This window comes from Phlebotomus papatasi, chromosome 3 (genome assembly GCF_024763615.1).
Source record: "Phlebotomus papatasi isolate M1 chromosome 3, Ppap_2.1, whole genome shotgun sequence".
NCBI classification, from domain to species: Eukaryota; Metazoa; Arthropoda; class Insecta; order Diptera; family Psychodidae; genus Phlebotomus; species Phlebotomus papatasi.
Window position 1 is genome coordinate 80,268,800 of NC_077224.1, and position 21,540 is coordinate 80,290,339.

Genomic DNA, 21,540 nt, shown 5'->3' on the forward strand with positions numbered 1-21,540 from the left:
GAAATGGAGGGCGTTAATAAAGCACGTATTTGTCGGGCGTGTCAAATAAAGACAGAGGAAGACGCTCAGAAGATATTCATCTTTACCACTGTAAAGCTTCCGGACATCTTCAAGGAAACCACATCCCTGGATATTCATGAGAACGACGGACTACCCAAAGTACTATGTTCGACCTGCTACGATCGCCTCCTGGAAGCCTACAACTTCCGGAAAATGTGTTCTGCTGCAGTTCTGCACTTCCAGAAGATTCTGTCAATGGAAGATGTTCCGGAAGAAAAATGCATCCCACCTAAAAGTCTGAGTGATATTCCATTGACAAATGGTACTCGGATAAATATGAATGAAAACTCAGATATGTTGGACGCACCTAATTCTCCTCTGAGGAACTTAAACAGTTCTCCGGACAAAGAAGATTCCCTCACTGATAGTTCCGATATACTTTCCATAGATGAAAACCTTCCGGAAATATTTAAGACTGACCCTAATGATGATGTTATGGAAGAGGAAAACGTTCATTCCGAAAGACTGGATGATGTTTTAGTGTCCAGGAAAATAGAGACATCAAATACATCTCCAGAGAATTATCATCCTGCGCAAAGTGATGATTGTCAAGCTTCAAGGAACACACCGGGAGACGAGCTTCAGGCAAGCTCTAATGATGTCGATCCCTTGATCTCCAGGAGGCTGAGGAATACACGGAACAAGGAATACTTTTTACCAGGAAAGCCTACAAAGTTAGAATGTAAATACTGCCATACACCATTTCAGCAGAAGTGGGATCTAGACATGCACATTTGGAAAGAGCATCTGGGATTGGAAACTTGTAAATGCACTGTCTGTGGAAGAGAATTCAAGTCGAGCAACTCTCTAAATAACCATCTTAAGACTCATAAAGCTACGGAAGCTACTGATGGTGACCAGGAAAGTGAAAAGCAGCAATTGTGTGGAATTTGTGGAATGGAGAAGGCATCAGCTACGGAATTGAATAGGCATATGGAGACCCACAAGAAAAATAAATTGTGGGCCTGTGTATTCTGCCACTACAAAACGGATCAAAGGTGCACTTTGCTGCGTCACGCGAGGGTAGTTCATCAGGGTAAGAAAGACTATCAGTGCCCACGCTGTGATAAATCTTTCACAGGATCAGTGAACCTAGGACATCACATCCTGCGTCACGAAGGTGTTAAGAACTATGTTTGCAAAATTTGTGGAGCCAAGAAAGTAACAAAAAGTGAGCTCACGAATCACATGCTTAGTCATGCGGATGAGAAGATGCATATTTGCCAACTTTGTCCCATGAAATTCCACCTACGCCACAGCCTCAAGCAGCACGTAAAAGTGGTTCATCATAGAATAAAAGAATATGAATGTTCTGTGTGCAAGAAATCCTTTGGGGCTTCCAAGAACCTGAAAAATCATTTTATGACCCACACTGGAGAAAGACCTCATGCCTGCAGCCAGTGTCCTAAAACCTATATCGCACTCGACCAACTAAAAATTCATATGACAACACACACAGGGGGAAATAAGTGTCCCCAGTGCAAGAAAATTCTAAGTAGCGTCAAAAGCTTGAAATATCACATGACAACCCACACAGAAGAGAGGCCATACCATTGCGATGAATGTGGAAAGAGATTTAAGCAAAAATTTCCACTAAAAAAACATATGAACACTCATCTAAAGTCCAGGAAGAAACCAAAGATCCAGGGCAAATCCAAAAGAAAGTCAAAATCTGAATCGAGTCTTAAATCCTAATTTGATTTTTCATTAGTGAGAGGTGATTGATTAAAAGTACAAACGCTGTAAAATTCTTTGAATTCCTATTCTAAATAAATTATTTCACGTTATTTTTTAAATTGTTTTATTTAGCAGGGGCGAAATGATAGCTTTGGCTCTCGCTAGTATCGATTCGACAATATCGAATCTCTAGTATCGTTATATCCGTTAGATCCAAATGATGAGCTGAAATGAGTGTCGGCTCTTTACGCATTGTCGGCTTGTTATTGTGACACTTTGGGACAGTCAAACATAACCTCACTAAGACTGATAGCGTCCGCCCCTCTTACATGGTTTGATTAGAGAAATAAAGAAAAAATTGAAGCTCCAAGCAAATACACATAAAATAATAGACAAAAAGAAATCAAAAATTCAAGATTAATCTGACCCGGTCTGGTAGAATCTAGCAATGCCAACCAGTGAGGATCTGGCATGCAAGGGAAAAATCTCCGTACCCTGACTGAAGCCCCAGGAATCAGAAGTGAGACCAAGTAGCGCGGCCTTCCTGATATAATCAGACGAAAGAGAAATGAAACCGCTCTCTGACGGAGGAGTGATGGGAGATCACAACCCACCAGAATCACCAGAATGCTACGGTGCCTAGAAATACAGTAGACTCTCTCTCAATCGGGAATATGGGGCAAAATGTCATCCGGTTTATCGATAGATTTGGGCGTCAAAGCCTTTGTAAATTCCACAAAAAGCGCTCAATTATAAAGAATCACGTCAAAATAGGAAGAACTACAGCGAATTTGAGCAAATTAGCTTTATAATTAAACATGAAAATTGTCACCAAAATTTTTTGCCCGATTGAAAAAGAGCCGATTGAGTGAGAGTTTACTGTATGATCACGAGGTCCCAGCCACAAACATAATCTAACGCAATTATTGAAGGTCACAGTCAAGCGCCTTAGTGTCTCACAGTCGGCTGCGGAGGAGTGAGGAGCGACCTAACAAGGAGCTAGCGAGTGTTGAATGGCGTGATCTCGAGAAAACGTCGAAGCGTACGGAGAGTGCAGTATATCCTCTGATTAATTTAAGACACGTGATCAGACCAGATGAACGATGAATTAAAAGTGACACTCAGGTTGCGTGGACGCTCAACAAATGGGATAGGCCCCCCATAGATAGTGAGAGATGCCGGAGGAGCCGCTAAAAGCTTTTTGGATATCAAAATAGCCTGGGACTTCTTAGGATCTAGAACCAACCCATTCAATGAAGCCCAATTCCCAACATATGGTCGTTCACCTGAGAGAACACAGTCTGAATGTCGGAAGGGTTTTCAGACGCATATCATCTGCATAGAGGCGATACGATCAGCCAAGTAAAACTGACGAAAGATCATTTATAAAAAGGGAAAAAAGAAGTGGGCCAAGTAAAGAACCATGAGCCACACCACTGTGCAGACTTGCGGGCTCAGAAAGTCTATTGCCAATCTTGACCCTCTGAGATCGACCCTCAAGGTATGATTTAATCAAGTTAACAGCAGAAGAGGAGAAATTAAAAAACCTATAAAGTTTGAAACAGAGTAAATCATAAGGAATGCTATCAAAAGCCTTAGAATATCAAAAAGTATTAGCACAATAAATATACGATTGCCAAGTGACAATCCTGACTGAAGATCAACAAGTAGTCTCTCAGAGTTTAAGTAAATCGTAAGTTGCTCAAGGAATTAAATATTGAAGGCATCAATCAATACAGGACGTATGACAGGAAGGATCATTCTGACAAACGCTCTTTCTTGTACGCTTTCTTGTAGCGCTGATAAACGCTTTACTTGTACGGGACGAGGTTGTCAGTCCCATGCCCGTTGAATCAAGTACAGTGAAGCTCACTGGATGCAATTTGAACACCTTTAACGCCAGAAAAATTCCTGGAGATCTAAAGGGGATTTGAACCCGGGACACTTGCATCATAGATCGAGTGCTCTCCTTATATTACTCCAGAAAATATTAGAGGGAAGACTGGCATCCAAGGAACTTAAGTAGTAGGATTCCTTTGCGCTATGAATCATAGTAACAACACTGCACTGTTACGAAATTTAATGAATGTTAAGCGATCCACATGAAGACCACTACGCTTCCATCTTCTGTAGGCAGCACTACGCCGCTTCAGCTTCAGTGTCATTACTCAAAAGCAACCAAAGAATGGTACGAGGAAAACGACGTTCGTTATGTACCCAAGGAGATGAATCCGCCAAATACTCCAAATCTCCGTCCAGTTGAAACTTGAAACATATTGGGCTATTATCAAATACGATCTGAAGAAGAAAGCTAAACGCGTCGAGAACATCGAGGACTCAAGAAAAAATGGAATGAAACAACCAAGAACCGCGGGGATCTTGTACAGACCTTGATGGGAGGACTCAAGAAGAAGATTCGAGATTTCGCAAATCAAATACTTGAATAAAAAATTAATATATCTAATAAAACTACAATGAATTAAAGTTTCAAAAAGTATTTTTCTTTTTTTTAATATTAGGGTAAGTGTGCCAAATTTCGGCATAGTTGCATGCAAGCGCCAAAGTCTCAAGTTTGAAATGTAATATCTTTAATAGAAATTGATTTTTTTTATTCCTTTTACTTAAGGAGTGTTGCTTAGAACCTTGTAGACAGTTTATCGTCTTTATTTACTCTAAAATCATTTTTAATACATTTTAAAATGAATAAAAATGTAGGCATAGCTTTGGTGCCCTATTTCGGACACCTTCATTCTCATAGTTCCTTGGCCTTCGGGAATTTTTCCAATGTCTTTTTCTCGTCATCTCGTTTGTCGAAGCCACATTTTTGTTATTCTTTTGCATTGTATAATCTCTAGAGTATGTAAAAACTAAAAATTCACGGAAATTCAAGGAACAAAAAAGGTGGCCGAAATTGCAAGCTGGCCGGAATTTGGCACACTTACTCTATATGTAGACTTCATTTTTAAAGCATTATTCTTGGGAACAATCTTATCGTGCAAACGCTTTCATATGAAGTTACTGACTTCCTGATGAACTACTTTCACGTGATCCCTCATATTTCTTATACAAGTTAATTTATGGGGATAAAATTCTTGTCTTTCGTATGAGTACTCTCATGCCTGCTAATGCTATCTTTCTGTTCTGATATTTTTTCCTTCTTGTGAATACTCTCATGCTTTTTGATTGCCGTTAGCGATATTCTCTTGATTCCACAAAATGTACATTTATACTTCGTAAGACCTTTGTGGTTGAGTATATGGTTATTCAGACCTTCGGGTGTCACGAAACATTTCTGACAGTACTGACACTGAAAAACCGTCACTCCTCGACGAACTGTCTTCACGGGTTGCTTCTTATTTTTTTTACAAGATGATTTTTTAGGAGATTTTTTTGGAGATTTTTTTGGAGATTTTTTAGGAGATTTTTTAGGTGTTTTTTTAGGAGATTTTTCACGTGAAAGTACTTTTTCTTTCGTGTGAACTTTCTCATGTCGTATCACTTCTGACTTCGATACTTTCTTTATCCCACAAAATTTGCATTTATACATCATAATACCTTCGTGGATAAGTATATGGTGTTTCAGACCCTTTTCTGTTACAAAAGATTTCTCACAGTATAGACAATGAAAATCCTTTACCCCATGATGAACTGACTTTACATGGTGTATCAAACAATTTCTTCTACGGGATTTGTACGTACATAAATCGCAACACCACATATTCTCTTTCTTGTGAGTATTCATGTGAATGTGACTCTTCAGCTCATCAGATGTAATATTCTTAACTCCACAAATTGCACAGACGTTTTGGTTATTGTCTTTCTGATGCTCATTAGCTTCCGGAACTCGTTTTGTATTGACGGTTTTGAGGTGGATCATAGAAAGTTTAGAATACATCAGGCCATGTGTTGTCTTCATATGATGATACAGGCTAGACTTAGTGTCAAAGTACTTTTCACAATTACATTGTGATTCCGGGCAATAGAAGAGCTTAATTTTGCTGTGCGTAGCCATGTGATTAGCTAAGGTGTTTTTAGTGATTTTTTTCCCACAAATTTTACATTCCAAAGATTTCAATCCCAGATGTTTCTCCCTCATGTGCATCTCTAGAAGCGACTTCTCAAAAAATTTTGAATTGCAGTAATCGCACCACACCAGGCTGTTACGTTCGTCCTGGAGAACAGGAAGTTGCTCTTGCTCCTCGGTCTTTATGGAGATCAAGGACGCATCATCATCAGGGTCCGTCTTTAGTATTTCCGGGAGCTTGTCATCTATGGATAGCGTATCGGAAATATCACTGTCAGAATCTTCCTTCTCCGGAAGGCAGTTTAGGTCACTTGATTGAGGAAAACTAGGCACATCTAAATCTGGCTCTGTCTTTATATCCGTCAGTTTTATGTCCGTCAAAGGAACATCGCTTAGATTTTCAGATGGGGTGTATTTCTCCTCCGGAACATCCATTGACAGGATCTTCTGGAAGTGCAGAACTGCAGCAGAACACATTTTCCGGAAGTTGTAAGCTTCCAGGAGGCGATCGTAGCAGGCAGAGCAAAGTACTTTGGGTAGTCCATCGTTCTCTTGAATGTCCAGGGATGTGGTTTCCTTGAAGATGTCCGGAAGCTTCATTGTGTTAAAGATGAATATCTTCTGAGCGTTTTCCTGTGTCTTAATTTGACACGCTCGGCAGCTATCTGCTATATTTGAGTAATCCATGTTACTTTACTAGCTTTCCATCAATAACTACTCACTTTGCATTGTGAATGTGTAATTAGCAATAAGTCAATCAATTGTACTCGAGTCGTAAATAAAGAATATTGTCAAACGTTAGCACTATAATATTTTTAGCTTAATTTTTAAAATAATTTATACTGAACTTGTGGACTTATTGTGACATCTAAAATGACTAGGTCTCTTAACCCAACTTTTTTTAAACCTATGTAATTTTGAATATTGAAAGACGTTATGTAAAGAGTTTTGCAAAATCTTCATAAGAGTGTAATAACAGAATTTTGCAAGATTTTAATATTTGAAGAATCTGTGTTTAGACTTTGGATGCATTTGGCTTGGCTTCGCAGCTGGACATCACAAGAGATGTAGCAACAATTCCCTGCTCTTCGAGTGGCTCCAGGAGCTTCCTAGTCTGCGGATCCTGGTTGAGTTGTCCCCGGCGTCCTTCGACAGCCTCTAAAATGGTTGGCCAAAAGGCCTCAGGTATCAAGGCAGAAATGCCACCTGTTATAGGCAACAATCAGTTGCCTCTCTGGGGAAGGGCAGAAAAATCTGCACGCAACTCGGCTATGAGAAGCCTCAATGCAGGATCTCAGCAGAAAATTTACTAAGAATCTCGCTGAAAGCCGACTCTCCCTGGCGGTAGTGAAACACCTTGTTGATTGCTGGCTTCAGTCTGATTTATTAGGAAAAATTTTAAAGCTTTTATACAAATTTTGATATCCCACTTCAAGCATTCAATATCAAAATATGACCCAAACCGAAATTTGCAATTTTAATGACATAGGGAAAGTGTGCCAAATTCCGGCTAGCTTGCAATTTCGGCCACCTTTTTTGTTCCTCGAATTTCCATGAACTTTTAGATTTTGCATACTCTAGAGATTATAAAATGCAAAAGAATAACAAAAAATGTAGCTTCGACAAACGAGATGACGTAAAAAAGATATTTGAAGAATTTCTGAAGGGCAAAGTACTATGAGAATGAAGGTGGCCGAAATAGGGCACCAAAGCTATGTCTATATTTTTATTCATTTTAAAATGTATTAAGGATGATTTTAGAGTAAATCAAGCAACACTCTTTCAGAAGAAAGAATAAAAAAAATCAATTTGTATTTAAAATATTGCATTTCAAACTTGAGACTTCGACGCTTGCATGCAACTATGCCGAAATTTGGCACACTTACCCTAATTTTCTTATTTACTAAATTTTTGCTGACTGCATGCTTTTGTTTTCATTTCCCGGTGTCTCTTTTCACCATTGCCGGGTGACCCAATTATTGATAGGAAATTAATATATTTTTATTCTTCAATAGTTCTTAAACTATTGATTATTTTATAATTTTGATTTAGCAAACATATTCCTGAATAGTTCAAAAATAGTTTGCCATAGGTCAAAGTCCCAATTTACCTTTGTAAATGTGTTAAATTTAGCCTTAAAAATGTACAATTTTGCTCTTATGATTTGGAAAGCATCATAACCTTTTTCATTAATATTAGCTAAATTGTAAAGATGATTAGGATTTTATGGATGAATCCTTGGAATTTAAAAGTCCTAGAAATACTCTGACACAAATTTTATTCCAGGATTTATTCTAGAAGTCCTTGAAGTTTCAAGTCAAATATCGATAAATTCAGAGGTTTTTAAGGATACTCAACAAATTTGTCTTGGGAAAAGAACAAAAAAATAAAATATAAACATTGAAATATATATTTTATATACATATTTTAAGAAATTCATAAAGTTTGATAGTGACATTGTAACGTTTAAATGTGTTAATTTTAAACCGGTCAATTTGACCGGGTCTTGGTAGGTTTAGTGTTAAGAGCAAATTGCACAAAGTGATTTTGATATATTAAGGAAACTATGAGTCCTTAAAGGACGAGACTCTATTGTCCTATTAGTTAAGAAGGATATAGAAAGTACATTGAGACTACTCCCCTTCCTTTGGTCCTTTTAGTAAGGGAAATAACATGCCCCATCCTTGGGCATTGCAATCACTCAGCAATACTCAATATTCTATTCTAATAGTTCAGTCTTTCAATGGATCCTATCAAAATTCTGAGAAGGAAGACGAAGATTTTCCGCCTTGTTATTCTAAAGGACTTGTTTGATGATAGTTTCCTCACAGGATGTATCGAGATTCGCTGTAAATTTTGAGGATAAAGTCCCTACTCTGAAAAAATGTTTTGTTAAATTAACAAGACAAGTTTGTAAAAAGGATGTTCTTCCATACAGAATATGGAAAAGTTTTGTCAAATCGGCGGTCAACTGGATCTTGTTAAAAGTTTGTCAAAAGGGTGTTTTTCCATGTAAAATGCGAGAAAAAGTTTTGTCAAATTGGTAAATAACATCCTTTTGACAAAATTTAAACAAAATCCATGTGTTCCTTTAACAAGACATTTTTTTTCAGAGTAACAATTAACATGTGCTTGAAGTGGGCTTTAATGAACATTGAAGAATTTCTTAAAATATTTGAATGTTGTGTATCCTGTGTATCCATATTTATCCTTGAACAAAGGGTTAATTATGAATGACTATAAACAGGAATTTTGAATATCGATTTGGGTAAATTTAACTTCAATTTATAAAGCCAATGTACTGTAAAATTTGTAAGACTAACCAACTTTTGTATTGTATTCTATCCCACCCACTACACTTCGATTTCCAATCGATTTCCACAACTTTAACATTTGTTTCCTTCGGAAACTCCCTATATGGGGAGGAAAATGTTGCAAAGCCCTTGCAACTTTCTTCTTATATTCCAGTTCCACCTTTTTCCCACTCCATTCCTTACTCCAATTTCCCTCATTCGCTAATTAATATATTGACAATTGAATAAAAATTTAGTCTTGCACAACCAACCGCATCATTCACTTCCTAACATGAAAAATAAGAATGATTGATAAGAAATTAGAGCAGTAAGCCATATGACCATATGACTTAGGTCTGAAGCCCGTATAACTTAGACTTAGAACTTAGATTATAACTTCACTTTTTGACTTTGGACGTTAGTTTTAGATTCGGGTTTGGACTTGATTTTGGATTTCCCTCTAGACTTCGTTCTGGACTTTTTTGTTCTCTTGGTTTTAGGTTGATGAGTTTTCATGTGACCTGTGAGGATGTCCTTTCGTTTAAATTTCCTGCCACATTCATCACAGGCATATGGACGTTCTCCTGTGTGGATCATTATATGATTTTTCAAGCTTGAGGTGGATCCATAGGATTTGTGACACTGAGGACAGTGATGATTCCTGATTCCTTGATGAACTATCCTTACGTGCCTTGCCAAACTTTTCTTAGCTGCTGTTTTATGAGGACAATGTTCGCAATACCACATTTTTTCCTTCGTATGAGTGTTTACGTGGATCTTTAACTCTTTGTCTGTGACCGTCTTGAGTCCACAGAAAGTGCACTGAAAATTCTTTATGCCTTTGCGACGCAACAAGTGTTCTTCCACAGCCTTTTTCGTTGTGAAAGACAACTCACAATGCGAGCATTGGAATTCTTTTATTCCTTTATGAATTGTTTTTGTGTGGCTAGTTAATCTCGTTCTTTTATGGCATTTGTAAGGACAATAGACGCAATACCACATTCTATCTTTCTTGTGAGTCTTCACGTGGTTTTTCATCCCCATAGTTGTTACTCTCTTTACCCCACAAATTGGGCATAGGTCTTTTTTATTATCTTCGTCACTTGTGCTTGGATTATTCTGCGTACTGGATTGCACTGAAATCTCCTTGGAAAGAGGAGTTGCAGCTTTTTTAGTTAAATTGTCGGTTCTGAAGGAGGAGGATGTCTCAAATTCATTCCTACGGACCTCATCTTCCACTTTTTTCTTTATGGGAACTATAGAAATCTTCAGATTATGTATTTTCTTCATGTGATTACTAAGACCTAATGCGGTTTTAAATTGCCTTCTGCATTTTGATTCCGGGCATGGAAACTGCTCTCTTTTGTTGTGCTTGGTATTCATGTGATACTTTAAGCCAGGAAAAGTAAACTGTTTTCCACAAATTTCGCACTCACAAGCTTTCAATCCTAGATGCTTCACTCTCATGTGCATCTCCAGTGAAAATTTTTTACGGAACTTCGAGTTGCAGAGGGCACACCAGACTAGGTTATTCTGGTCGTCCTCGAGAATTGGAGTTCTTATCTTCACAGGGGAATCCTCTTGCTTTTTGTTTGTCTCTCTGAGGATCAAAGAAGCGTCGTCCGGATCTATCTTCAAGTTTTCTGGGAGTTTATCATCTATCGATATTGTATCGGAAAGGTTACTGGGAGATTCGCCTCTATCCGGGCTATCCGGTGGGAAGCTTGGATCGTTTAGATCTGAAACTGGTTCTGTCTTTATATTCATCTGCGTTGTATCTCTCAAATGAACATCAGTTAGATTTTCAGATGGGGTGCATTTCTCTTCCGGAACATTCATTGACAGGATCTTTTGGAAGTACAGAACAGCAGCGGAACACATTTTCCGGAAGTTGTAAGCTTCCAGGAGGCGATCGTAGCAAGCTGTGCAAAGTACTTTAGGTAGTCCATCGTTCTCATGAATGTCCAGGGATGTGGTTTCTTTGAAGATATCTGGGAGCTTCACTGTGTTAAAGATGAATATTCTTTGAGACTCTTCCTGCGTCTTATCTTGGCATGCCCGGCAATTGTTTGCTATATCAAGACACTCCATTTCACTTTATATCACTACTAAGTTAATATTAATAATGATTCAGTTTATTTGTATCACTTCTTATAATGAAAACTAAGACTGCGACTAATAAGACACCGGGAGTCATCATAACCTAACTTTTTGGACAGTTTGTTTTTTTTTATACTGCATTTTGTATTATGTAAAATGTTTTGCAAACTCTTCAGCAGGGTGCAGTTTTTGAAAGAATTTCTATCTGAGATGAGTTGTTAAACTTACACCTTTACATTGTACGGAAAAAATAGTTCGTTTTCGATTTTCTTTGCTTTAACCTTGTTCTGCATCGTTTCTAGAATTGTTGTCCTCTTCATTAGGTGTCAAATTAGCATGAATATGAAAATCACTTTGAGGCCGGAAATGTTTACTTTGGAGTGGGTTCCGGATCAGGTCACTACTCACTTCAACCAGGATTCAGTAGAGCAGAAGTTTTAAAGAAGCTGCTACCTGAGCTTTCTCCATTATTGCTGCTAGAGTTAGGTTCGCTGACTTCCATTAACGGAACCCCCGATGATTCATTGGCCTGTAGGGGAATTTTGTAACAGTATGACAATCTCATATGACAAATTTTCAAGGTAAATTGTAGAGTAGGGCATCTGAGAGCCTCAGTGGATCAGTTGGTAGAGTAGCGGCTCTATGACTGTGAGGTATCGGGTTCGAAACTAGGCAGCCTGCAGATTTTTCAGCAGCCGTATCGAATTAGTCCAGTGAATGGATGAAAAAGTAATGCCTAATTAATTGGCAATGAACCGCATAAACAAGAGAGCCTGGTACAGAAACAAGTTCGGCATAAAGAGATCTGCTGATACAAATACACATTCACTGCAACTGGTTCAGTCATGGCTGGTCTGTCGCAATATAGAAATGGCACTGTGTGTTTACTACCTCTGGCACACAGAAGCCGATGTATGGAACTGGAGGATTGCCAGAAAGAAAAAAAGATTTTTTTGAACTATTTAGAATCAATAAAAATCCGATTCTTATGGATGATTATAAACTATAAGGATGTCCAAATCTAGGATTTTTTGCAGGATCCTAATGAACTCCTGAGCTTAGATATTTTTGAATATTTTGGAAAATTCAAGTTTGTCTCCTTTTCGTTCTTTTGGGGACGAGAGTACCCATGAGTTTTCCAATTTCCCAGAGGCGTAGAAAATTCTTTCTCTACAAAAGTATCATATTTGACCACTAAGACTTACAATAAAGTGAGTTTTACTGAAAATCGTTCGCTGGATATGTTGTGGTCCGGAATGAATTAAGCCGAGCTATAGACAAATCTTAGTGTACGGCAACATTAAAGGCCAGTGAGCATTTAATGGCCATTGTAAGCAACTCTATGGAGTTCATAGTATAGACGATTTTTCCTTTATACAACGGTAAAGTAGCGATCTTGTCGATACGCTCCTCGCCGTTGGCAATCCTCCCCGATTGCAATCTTAAAGTTGCCTCTCTGACCTGCTTCAGAGTGTGTCATGGGAAGGCTCAGAATGCGGATGTCGAGCCTACGAATCCCAAAGAGAGGATCATCACCTGTTAAGTGTAAGCGTCAATAGTTCCACAAGGACTATATTAGTGAAACGGCTCCTGCTCAGCTAAGAAGCCGAATCAAGAGGAAAAGACTAGTCCTAATCCAGTCAGACTATTCCCTTGCTCTGGCGGGGATATCTTTAAGAAATTCCGGGGATTTCGTCCTCTGTATGGACTGACTCTCGCCTGTATTTTTGTACGGCTTCTAATAACGGCTAGTAAAGGATGATAAAAGTTTAGGATTGTTTAACATTCTAGTTTCTTTAATATTTGCCGTAAAAGTGAGGTTTGTTTTGTATACTTCGTGAAATGACCAAAAGTAAAATCCGTATATTGGTTCAACTATTCGTCTCTAATTGGAATGACATGACATTCCTAGTAGTAAATGTATCTAAAAATTATGTAATTAGTACTTAAATCCTTTAAGGATAAGTTATTAACTTATAAAGTAGAGGTAACGAAAACCCTTGTAGTCTTGGTGTAGCCACAACTGTCCAAATTTGGGGTTTAAATTATTCGTATCCTTTTTAACCCATTCCTTACCATGGTATTATATATCATACGCAAATTGAGTGCTTTTAGATGATTAATTTCTAGGCAATTGATATTCGAATTTTTGTCGGGAATTGATTTTTAGTTACTTTAGTCCATCAATTACTTGGAAAAAATAGCCCGACAGAGATGGGAATACATTTTGTGGTTTTTATGTCGCTTCGCGTAAAGTTATGCAAAAATGTTGCTCAAAATGGCGGACGGAAAATTTAACAACCCGTCGAATTTGTTAAAATTGGCCTTCATGCTCTTTCATGATTTGAATTCTGGTTGCCAATGTGTTTTCTTGGAAAGTTACTCTATCTAAATTAAATTTACAGAGTTTGAAATGAATTAATGTACAGAATTTAAATTCAGTGACCGTTAAGGCGCTTATTTGAAGGCGGCTCCCCGCGTCCCCATAATGGATAAAAAAAATTCTTTTAAAAAAATTCATCTATTAATCTGTAGGAAAATCCCAAAATATGAATATTCTATCTCAAGTATTTCTAGTACATTGACTGAATGGGTTAAGACGTAAGGACATATGATGAATAACCTGTCGATTTGATTATTCAAAAGGACTTCTAAAGTAATCCTAATTTGAAAATTATTTGTATGAACGTGCATGTTCATCTTGAACAATTAGTAACTATGAATCGGATTTTCGATTAGTTCTTCCGCATTTACCAAAGGAAAACAGATAAACTGTTAAATGACTTTTGTATGATTTATTTACAAAAATTCTAAAAAATAATATTGAAATATTCTAGACTTAGAATAATTATTAGGAATTCGATTGAGATTCGGGATTTGATACTGGATTTTGTTTAGACTCCTTTTTGATCTTCTTCTGAGACGCGGATTTAGTCCCTGACCTTCCTGACCTTAGATGAGTCTTCATGTGTTTCTTCATGGCACTTTTTTCTATAAATTTCTTCCCGCATTCACTGCAAGTATGTGGCTTTTCTCCCATGTGGGCCATTACGTGAACTCTTAAATTTCCTGGTGACCCAAAGGATTTTTCACAGTGGGGACAGTGATAGTTCTTCACTCCCTTATGAACTACACTCACGTGAGCCTTCAGTGTACGAGGATAAATTGTTTTGAAGGAACAGGATTCACAAGAAAAGATGTTTTCTCTTGTATGAATGTTCATATGTATGTTCAGTTGATTGAGTCTGCGGAAGCTCTTATTACACTCGCTGCAGACATGAGGTTTTTCTCCAGTATGTGTCATAAGGTGCAACTTCAAACTTCTCGCTGCCCCAAAGGAGCTATTGCATATGGCACAGTGATGTTCCTTTATTCTTTGATGAACTGCCTTCACGTGCAGCCTCATATTCGTACGGGCATTGCATTTATAAGGACAAAATTCACAAGACAGAGTTTTTTCCTTCGTGTGAGTGAACATGTGGCTCTTCAGTTCACATATTGCGACTTTTTTGACTCCACAAATTGGGCATTCATAATTCTTAATACCTTCATGACGCATCATATGTATCTTCAGGCTCGATTCCATCGTAAACGATCGCTCACATCGCGTACATTGGAAATCCTTCAATTTCTGATGAACTGCTTTCACGTGACGCTTTAAAGTTGCACTTAAATCAGTTTTATAGGGACATAATTCACAAGTAAATTTTTTCTCCTTCGTTCCGGAGTCTTTGTGATTTCTACCACCTTCATGACACACCATATGTAACTTCAGACCTCTTTCCGTTGTGAAAACTCTGTTACATTGGGAACAACGGACATCCCTCAATCTCTCGTGAACCCCTTTCATGTGACGCTTCAAATGTCCACGTATTCTGGTCTTATAGGGACACAACTCGCATGTGTCCCAAATCTCTTTCTTTAATTTTTTTGTTTTCTCGATCTTATTTGTTTTTGCTTTTTTGGCAATTGTATTCAATCCTAGGTGCACCTTCTTCATGTGCATCTCCAAACGGCCCTTCCAACGGAATTTTGAACTGCAGATACCGCACTCCAGCTTGGTAGGCTCTCCTGGGATATTAGGCTTCTTCTTTTTCTGAGATTCAGGCAATTGCTCACCCTTTTCCATCTGTAGTTTTTTAGGATCTTCTATGGAAGGGTTGTGTTTATCTGGAGGGTAGTATGACTTATCCGGAAGACTGTTTGTCCCTTGCAAATTATCCATATCATTCACTTGTTCAGAGGGTTTTTCTTCCCTTTCCATAACATCATCAGGGTCAGTTTTAAGTTCATCCGGAAGTTTATCGTCTATGGACAGGGTGTCGGAAATGTCAGTTAAAGCATCTTCTTTTTCCGGAAGATATTTTAAGTATTTCATAGAAGAGTTAGATGAGGATAAAATATCCGGAACTGCCTTTACGGGCGTTAGGTCTTCAGGTGGGGTGTATTTCTCCTCAGGAACATCCATAGACAGGATCTTCTGGAAGTGCAGAACTGCAGCGGAACACATTTTCCGGAAATTGTAAGCTTCCAGGAGGCGATCGTAGCAAGTAGAGCATAGTACTTTGGGTAGTCCATCGTTCTCATGAATGTCCAGGGATGTGGTTTCTTTGAAGATATCCGGAAGCTTCATTGTGTTGAAGATGAATATCTTTTGAGACTCTTCCTGAGTCTTTATTTGACACGTTCTGCAATTGTCTGCTATATCAATGTACTCCATTTTTTATTATTAAAACTCTCGAGTATAAACAAGTTTTAGAATTAAGCGAAAATTTCGTAAATTCCGATAAAAGGACTTCTTTTTCTAACTTCTGTAACATAACTTTACTTTTTACTTATTTTATGTTCTCTGACAGTTGCCTATGGACTTTTGCGTTTTGTAAAACTTTGCAAGAACTTTATTCAAGTGCAAAAGATGAGATTATTTTGAATATTTCCGAATAACTGTTGAAGGCTCGAAGAACTGAAAAACTAACTTGCAACAAAACCATATTTATATAAAACTTTTTTGGCCAGAAAACGGTTTAGAAAGGGTAAAGTCAGTACTTCTGGCCACTCTTAAGCTATGATGGCCTCGTAGGGTGTGAAATTTTTGCCAAACAAAACTGAATTGTTGAATAAAGATACTTTGAAGCAATATATTCCTGTTTTCTGTATAATCTGGGATACTATTGTAATTTAACTACTTCATCCAGATGAGGAATTGAGGATTAGAGTATTGGAAAAGTTTTTTAAGAAGAAAATTAGCAGAGAAAAAATCACCACGTTACTTCAGGACAATTTATTTCACAATAAGAGAGGATGGAGAGATGCAGTCAACCAAAGTTTTTACAAAGGCAATATTTATAAATTTGAATTTTAACGATAGTTGCTGATTTTTTCATATGCAACTTATAAAGAATTTTAGTGAATTTTATTGAAAAATACGCGCTTCCTTCATTTACGCTTGTTTCAGTACTTTCCACCATTTATTTTAAATGAATTTTAAATAATTAAGAGACGTAATAACCCATTAGAATACTAGAATAGAATATATTATGAGTTTTGAAGTACTATTTATTTATAAATGCCTTAAATTAGTTGTTTTATCTTAGGTGGCCATAAAGCAAGGGGCAAACAACTGACCAAAATTTCATGTCGTAGAATCAATATTCACAAAATATTCACAATTTTATATGGGAAAAAGAAAATATTCGAATATTTTCCTAAATATTCGCGATATTCGCAATATTCAGGAATATTCGCGATATTCGCAATATTCATGAAATATTCGCGATATTCACGAATTTTGAAAAATATTCATTATTACCAATACATAACTTGTAATAAGTTTGTATTTGATTTTGTGTTTAAATTTTAACCAAACCCGTTTCAAGTAAGCACTAGTAAAGTCATGAAATATTTGCGATATTCGCAATATTCAGGAATATTCGCGATATTCGCAATATTAAGGAATATTCGCAATATTCAGGAAATATTCGTGATATTCGCAATATTCAGGAATTATTCGCGATATTCACGATATTTATGAAATATTCGCAATATTCACGAAAAAATGCCGATATTCGCAATATCCACGTTGGTAAATGTTCTAGACTCGCGAGTTGTTTCCCCCTTGCCATAAAGTGCTTTCATGGCGAAAAGGGCTAACGGGGCTGACTTTCGATTTTAGGTTTTGGACTCTGATTTGGATTCCTTAGCAGACTCTGTCTCGGACATCTCAGCAGACTGTGTTTCGGACGTTTGTTTGATCTTCGATTTAGAATCGGACTTAATATGAGTCTTCATGTGACTCCTGAGGTGTTCTACTAGGATAAATCTCTTTCCACACTCGTTGCAGGCATATGGCTTTTGTCCAGTGTGCGTCATCAAATGATTCTGAAGGCTATCTGAGGTTCCAAAGGATTTTTCACAGTGCGGACAATGGAAGTTCCTGATTCGCTGATGAACTGACTTCACGTGTTGCTTCATATGTGTCTTGTAAGTTGTTTTTTGAGGACAAAATTTGCAATAGAATATTCTACCTCTCGCATGAATATTCTCATGATTTTTCAGCTCCGTTGATGATATCTTTTTGATCCCACAAATTTTGCATTTAAACTTCTTAATACCTTTGATGCGGCGTATATGTTGTTTCAGGCCAATCGCACTCACAAAACATCTTCCACAATGCTGACAAAAGAAATCGTTCTTTCCATTATGTGCTCCATCCACATGTTGTTGCAAACAATCCTTTTTACGGGATCTATAGGTACAAAATTCGCAACACCACACATTGTCTTTTTTATGAGTGCTCATGTGGCTCTCCAGCTCATCAGCTGCAAACTTAGCTCCACAAATTCCACAGTCTTCTTGCTTTTCCTGAAGAATTAGTGATATCGGATTCTGAGGCTCCGGATCTTTTTCGGTCTTTTCTTGTTTTGCCTGGTTCGTACTGGACGTCAACGTTGCATCATCACCAGGATCTGTCTTCAATATTTCCGGGAGCTTGTCATCTATAGATAGCGTATCGGAAATACCACTGAGAGAATCTTCTTTGTCCAGAGGACAGTTTAGGTCTCTTGATTGAGGAGAACTAGGTGCATCTAAATCTGTCTCTGTCTTTATATGCATTGGTGGGGTGTATTTCTCCTCAGGAACATCCATTGACAGGATCTTTCGAAAGTACAAAACTGCAGCGGAACACATCTTCCGGAAGTTGTAAGCTTCCAGGAGGCGATCGTAGCATGTAGAGCATAGAACTTTGGGTAGTCCATCGTTCTCTTGAATGTCCAGGGATGTGGTTTCCTGGTAGATGCTAGGGAGATTGTTTGTAGCAAAGATAAATATTTGAGATTCTTCCTGAGTCTTGATTTGACACGCTCGGCAATTATTCGATATATTTAAGTAATCCATTTCACTTTGATAATTTTTATTCAATCACTTTTATATTATAGTGCTTTCAGGACAAACTGCCTTCACTTTCTAAAATGACAGACTTTCATAACCTAACCTTTTCTAAAAATCGCTTTTGAAAGTGTTGTAGAGGATTTTGTAAAATCTCCATTAGAGTGTAATAACGTATTTTTAAATATTTGAAAAATTATTCCAAGAATTTCTAGAAAAAAACATGAAAACATTTTTACAGTGATATAAAACTCTTTCGCGTCATTAGGGTCATATATGACTCGGGGAAAAACATTTTTTTTTAACTATTTACATTGATTGAAATCTATCGGCTTGTGCACGACATCATAATAGAAGGATGTAAGATTCTTGGCTAATTTTCCCAAGACTCCAGATATTCAGGAAAAGAAAATATTTGAGATCAAAAATCACTAATTTCGAACTTTGTGAAATGACTTTTCTTTTTCAAAATTTTTTATATTAATTTATTTTTTTCAGCAAAAAGTTCTTTAGAAACACAAAATAGAATATCCAAAGATTGTATATTGCATATTTTGTTATAATAAACTACTCTCAATTTTCCAGAAAAGCGTGTAGAATTTTCCGGGTCATATTTGACCCTATTGTCCCCAAGGGTAACAGTGTTTTCGTCCCAAACCTGTAGCGAAATGTAATTGGGACATTGTTTTTCTTTGTGAAATGCAGGAGGGACATCTTGCTCCTGGACATTTCATCTTATATCTGATGAATTATAACATATTTTGCAATATTTTAGAGCATTCTGTAAGCGTCTCATATTGTGCAATTAAGTTTATTTTTGCCAAATACCACTCAAAATATTCTGACAGTGACTGTTCAAGGGATTACCAGGAAGATTCCTTGAAAACCAGGAGTACAGTGTTCATCAAGACAATCCAGTTTGCCATAGTTTTGGCCAAATTAATAACTTCAAGCAAAAGAGACTCTTAAAAAGCCCGTGATATAGATTTTGAAAATGGTATGTACACTTCCCTTGAGGACAATAGGGTCATATATGACCCAGAGTTTTTCCGAGTTTTCACGCAATGGAAATTTTTTTTCCTCTCTGAACTATTATATTTGATCATAAAGCATTAGGAAAAACTCAATTTTACATGAATTCATCTGCTGAATAAAAGTGTGACGCGAAAGAGTTATTGAACACTCTCTCGATGGCGAAAGGAGAAATTTTACTCAAGCTTCCTCCGTCAATTCTGGATACTATCACAAATCTTCTGGCTTCTTTAAGTAATTCAGTCTCATAATTTTCAACACAATCTCTGATTTCCTTATGGTTTTTTGAATGACCTGGTGTGCCCGAAGAATTTGAATAATTGAGGACCTTATTGCAAAAACCCTGTATCTTTTGTGTCAGAGCAAAAAAACTGTCAAAAAATCTTACGAGCAAAAAACGGCCACAGTTTTTTAACGAGCTAAAAACCATTTATCAATAATTTCTCGCAGTATAATTGAATTAGAATTTGCAAGAAAAAACAATTTCATGATTTACGAACATAAGACGTCCTTCTCATCATTATTTTAGACATCCCCAAATCTTCTTTATCCACAAGATGACCATCCCTGGAAAAGCTCTGAACATGGTATTATCGTATTATCCTACTTTTCCTCATTTTTCCTCCAGATATGATCAGTTTTGAGCCCATCCATATGATGACTATCCCCAGCATTGTTCCGGACAGGTAATTCCCTAGCTTTTTCGCCATCTCTCTTCCATAAATGGTCAGATCTGAGTCCATCCACATGGGACCATCTCCAGCATTGTTCCGGATATGGAATTCCCTAGCTTTTTCGCCATCTCTCTTCCAGAAATGGTCAGGTCTGAGTCCATCCACATGGTGACCATCTCCAGCATTGTTCCGGATATGGAATTCCCTAGCTTTTTGCCATCTCTCTTCCTGAAATGGTCAGATCTGAGTCCATCCACATGGTGATCATCCCCAGCATTGTTCCGGATATGGAATTCCCTAGCTTTTTGCCATCTCTCTTCCTGAAATGGTCAGATCTGAGTCCATCCACATGGTGATCATCCCCAGCATTGTTCCGGATATGGAATTCCCTAGCTTTTTGCCATCTCTCTTCCAGAAATGGTCAGGTCTGAGTCCATCCACATGGTGACCATCTCCAGCATTGTTCCGGATATGGAATTCCCTAGCTTTTTCGCCATCTCTCTTCCAGAAATGGTCAGGTCTGAGTCCATCCACATGGTGACCATCTCCAGCATTGTTCCGGATATGGAATTCCCTAGCTTTTTGCCATCTCTCTTCCTGAAATGGTCAGATCTGAGTCCATCCACATGGTGATCATCCCCAGCATTGTTCCGGATATGGAATTCCCTAGCTTTTTGCCATCTCTCTTCCTGAAATGGTCAGATCTGAGTCCATCCACATGGTGATCATCCCCAGCATTGTTCCGGATATGGAATTCCCTAGCTTTTTGCCATCTCTCTTCCAGAAATGGTCAGGTCTGAGTCCATCCACATGGTGACCATCTCCAGCATTGTTCCGGATATGGAATTCCCTAGCTTTTTCGCCATCTCTCTTCCATAAATGGTCAGATCTGAGTCCATCCACATGGGACCATCTCCAGCATTGTTCCGGATATGGAATTCCCTAGCTTTTTCGCCATCTCTCTTCCTGAAATGGTCAGATCTGAGTCCATCCACATGGTGACCATCTCCAGCATTGTTCCGGATATGGAATTCCCTAGCTTTTTGCCATCTCTCTTCCTGAAATGGTCAGATCTGAGTCCATCCACATGGTGATCATCCCCAGCATTGTTCCGGATATGGAATTCCCTAGCTTTTTCACCATCTCTCTTCCTGAAATGGTCAGATCTGAGTCCATCCACATGGTGACCATCTCCAGCATTGTCCCGGATATGGAATTCCCTAGCTTTTTCGCCATCTCTCTTCCTGAAATGGTCAAATCTGAGTCTGTCTGTCAAATCTGTCTGTTACGGACA

The 21,540-nt window shown here is 37.9% G+C and overlaps 5 protein-coding genes across 5 annotated transcripts; 1 reads left to right on the forward strand and 4 right to left on the reverse strand.

Moving 5' to 3' along the window:
* The first annotated feature begins 3 nt into the window (after positions 1-3).
* On the forward strand, positions 4-1,847 carry LOC129805948 (zinc finger protein 846-like). Its single transcript, XM_055854239.1, has one exon. It carries the CDS (start codon positions 4-6, stop codon positions 1,753-1,755), a length of 1,752 nt encoding a protein of 583 aa, XP_055710214.1. The 3' UTR covers positions 1,756-1,847.
* Positions 1,848-4,159: 2,312 nt separating this feature from the next.
* On the reverse strand, positions 4,160-6,641 carry LOC129805955 (oocyte zinc finger protein XlCOF7.1-like). Its single transcript, XM_055854246.1, has one exon. It carries the CDS (start codon positions 6,446-6,448, stop codon positions 4,808-4,810), a length of 1,641 nt encoding a protein of 546 aa, XP_055710221.1. The 5' UTR covers positions 6,449-6,641; the 3' UTR covers positions 4,160-4,807.
* Positions 6,642-8,959: 2,318 nt separating this feature from the next.
* Positions 8,960-11,224, reverse strand: LOC129805953 (zinc finger and BTB domain-containing protein 17-like). The gene has a single exon (XM_055854244.1). It carries the CDS (start codon positions 11,143-11,145, stop codon positions 9,445-9,447), a length of 1,701 nt encoding a protein of 566 aa, XP_055710219.1. The 5' UTR covers positions 11,146-11,224; the 3' UTR covers positions 8,960-9,444.
* A 2,703-nt stretch (positions 11,225-13,927) lies between these two features.
* On the reverse strand, positions 13,928-16,073 carry LOC129805945 (oocyte zinc finger protein XlCOF6-like). The gene has a single exon (XM_055854235.1). The coding sequence runs from the start codon at positions 15,872-15,874 to the stop codon at positions 14,006-14,008; it is 1,869 nt and encodes a 622-aa protein (XP_055710210.1). The 5' UTR covers positions 15,875-16,073; the 3' UTR covers positions 13,928-14,005.
* A 586-nt stretch (positions 16,074-16,659) lies between these two features.
* LOC129805978 (zinc finger protein OZF-like) lies at positions 16,660-18,648 on the reverse strand. Its single transcript, XM_055854269.1, has one exon. The coding sequence runs from the start codon at positions 18,547-18,549 to the stop codon at positions 17,323-17,325; it is 1,227 nt and encodes a 408-aa protein (XP_055710244.1). The 5' UTR covers positions 18,550-18,648; the 3' UTR covers positions 16,660-17,322.
* Positions 18,649-21,540: the final 2,892 nt, after the last annotated feature.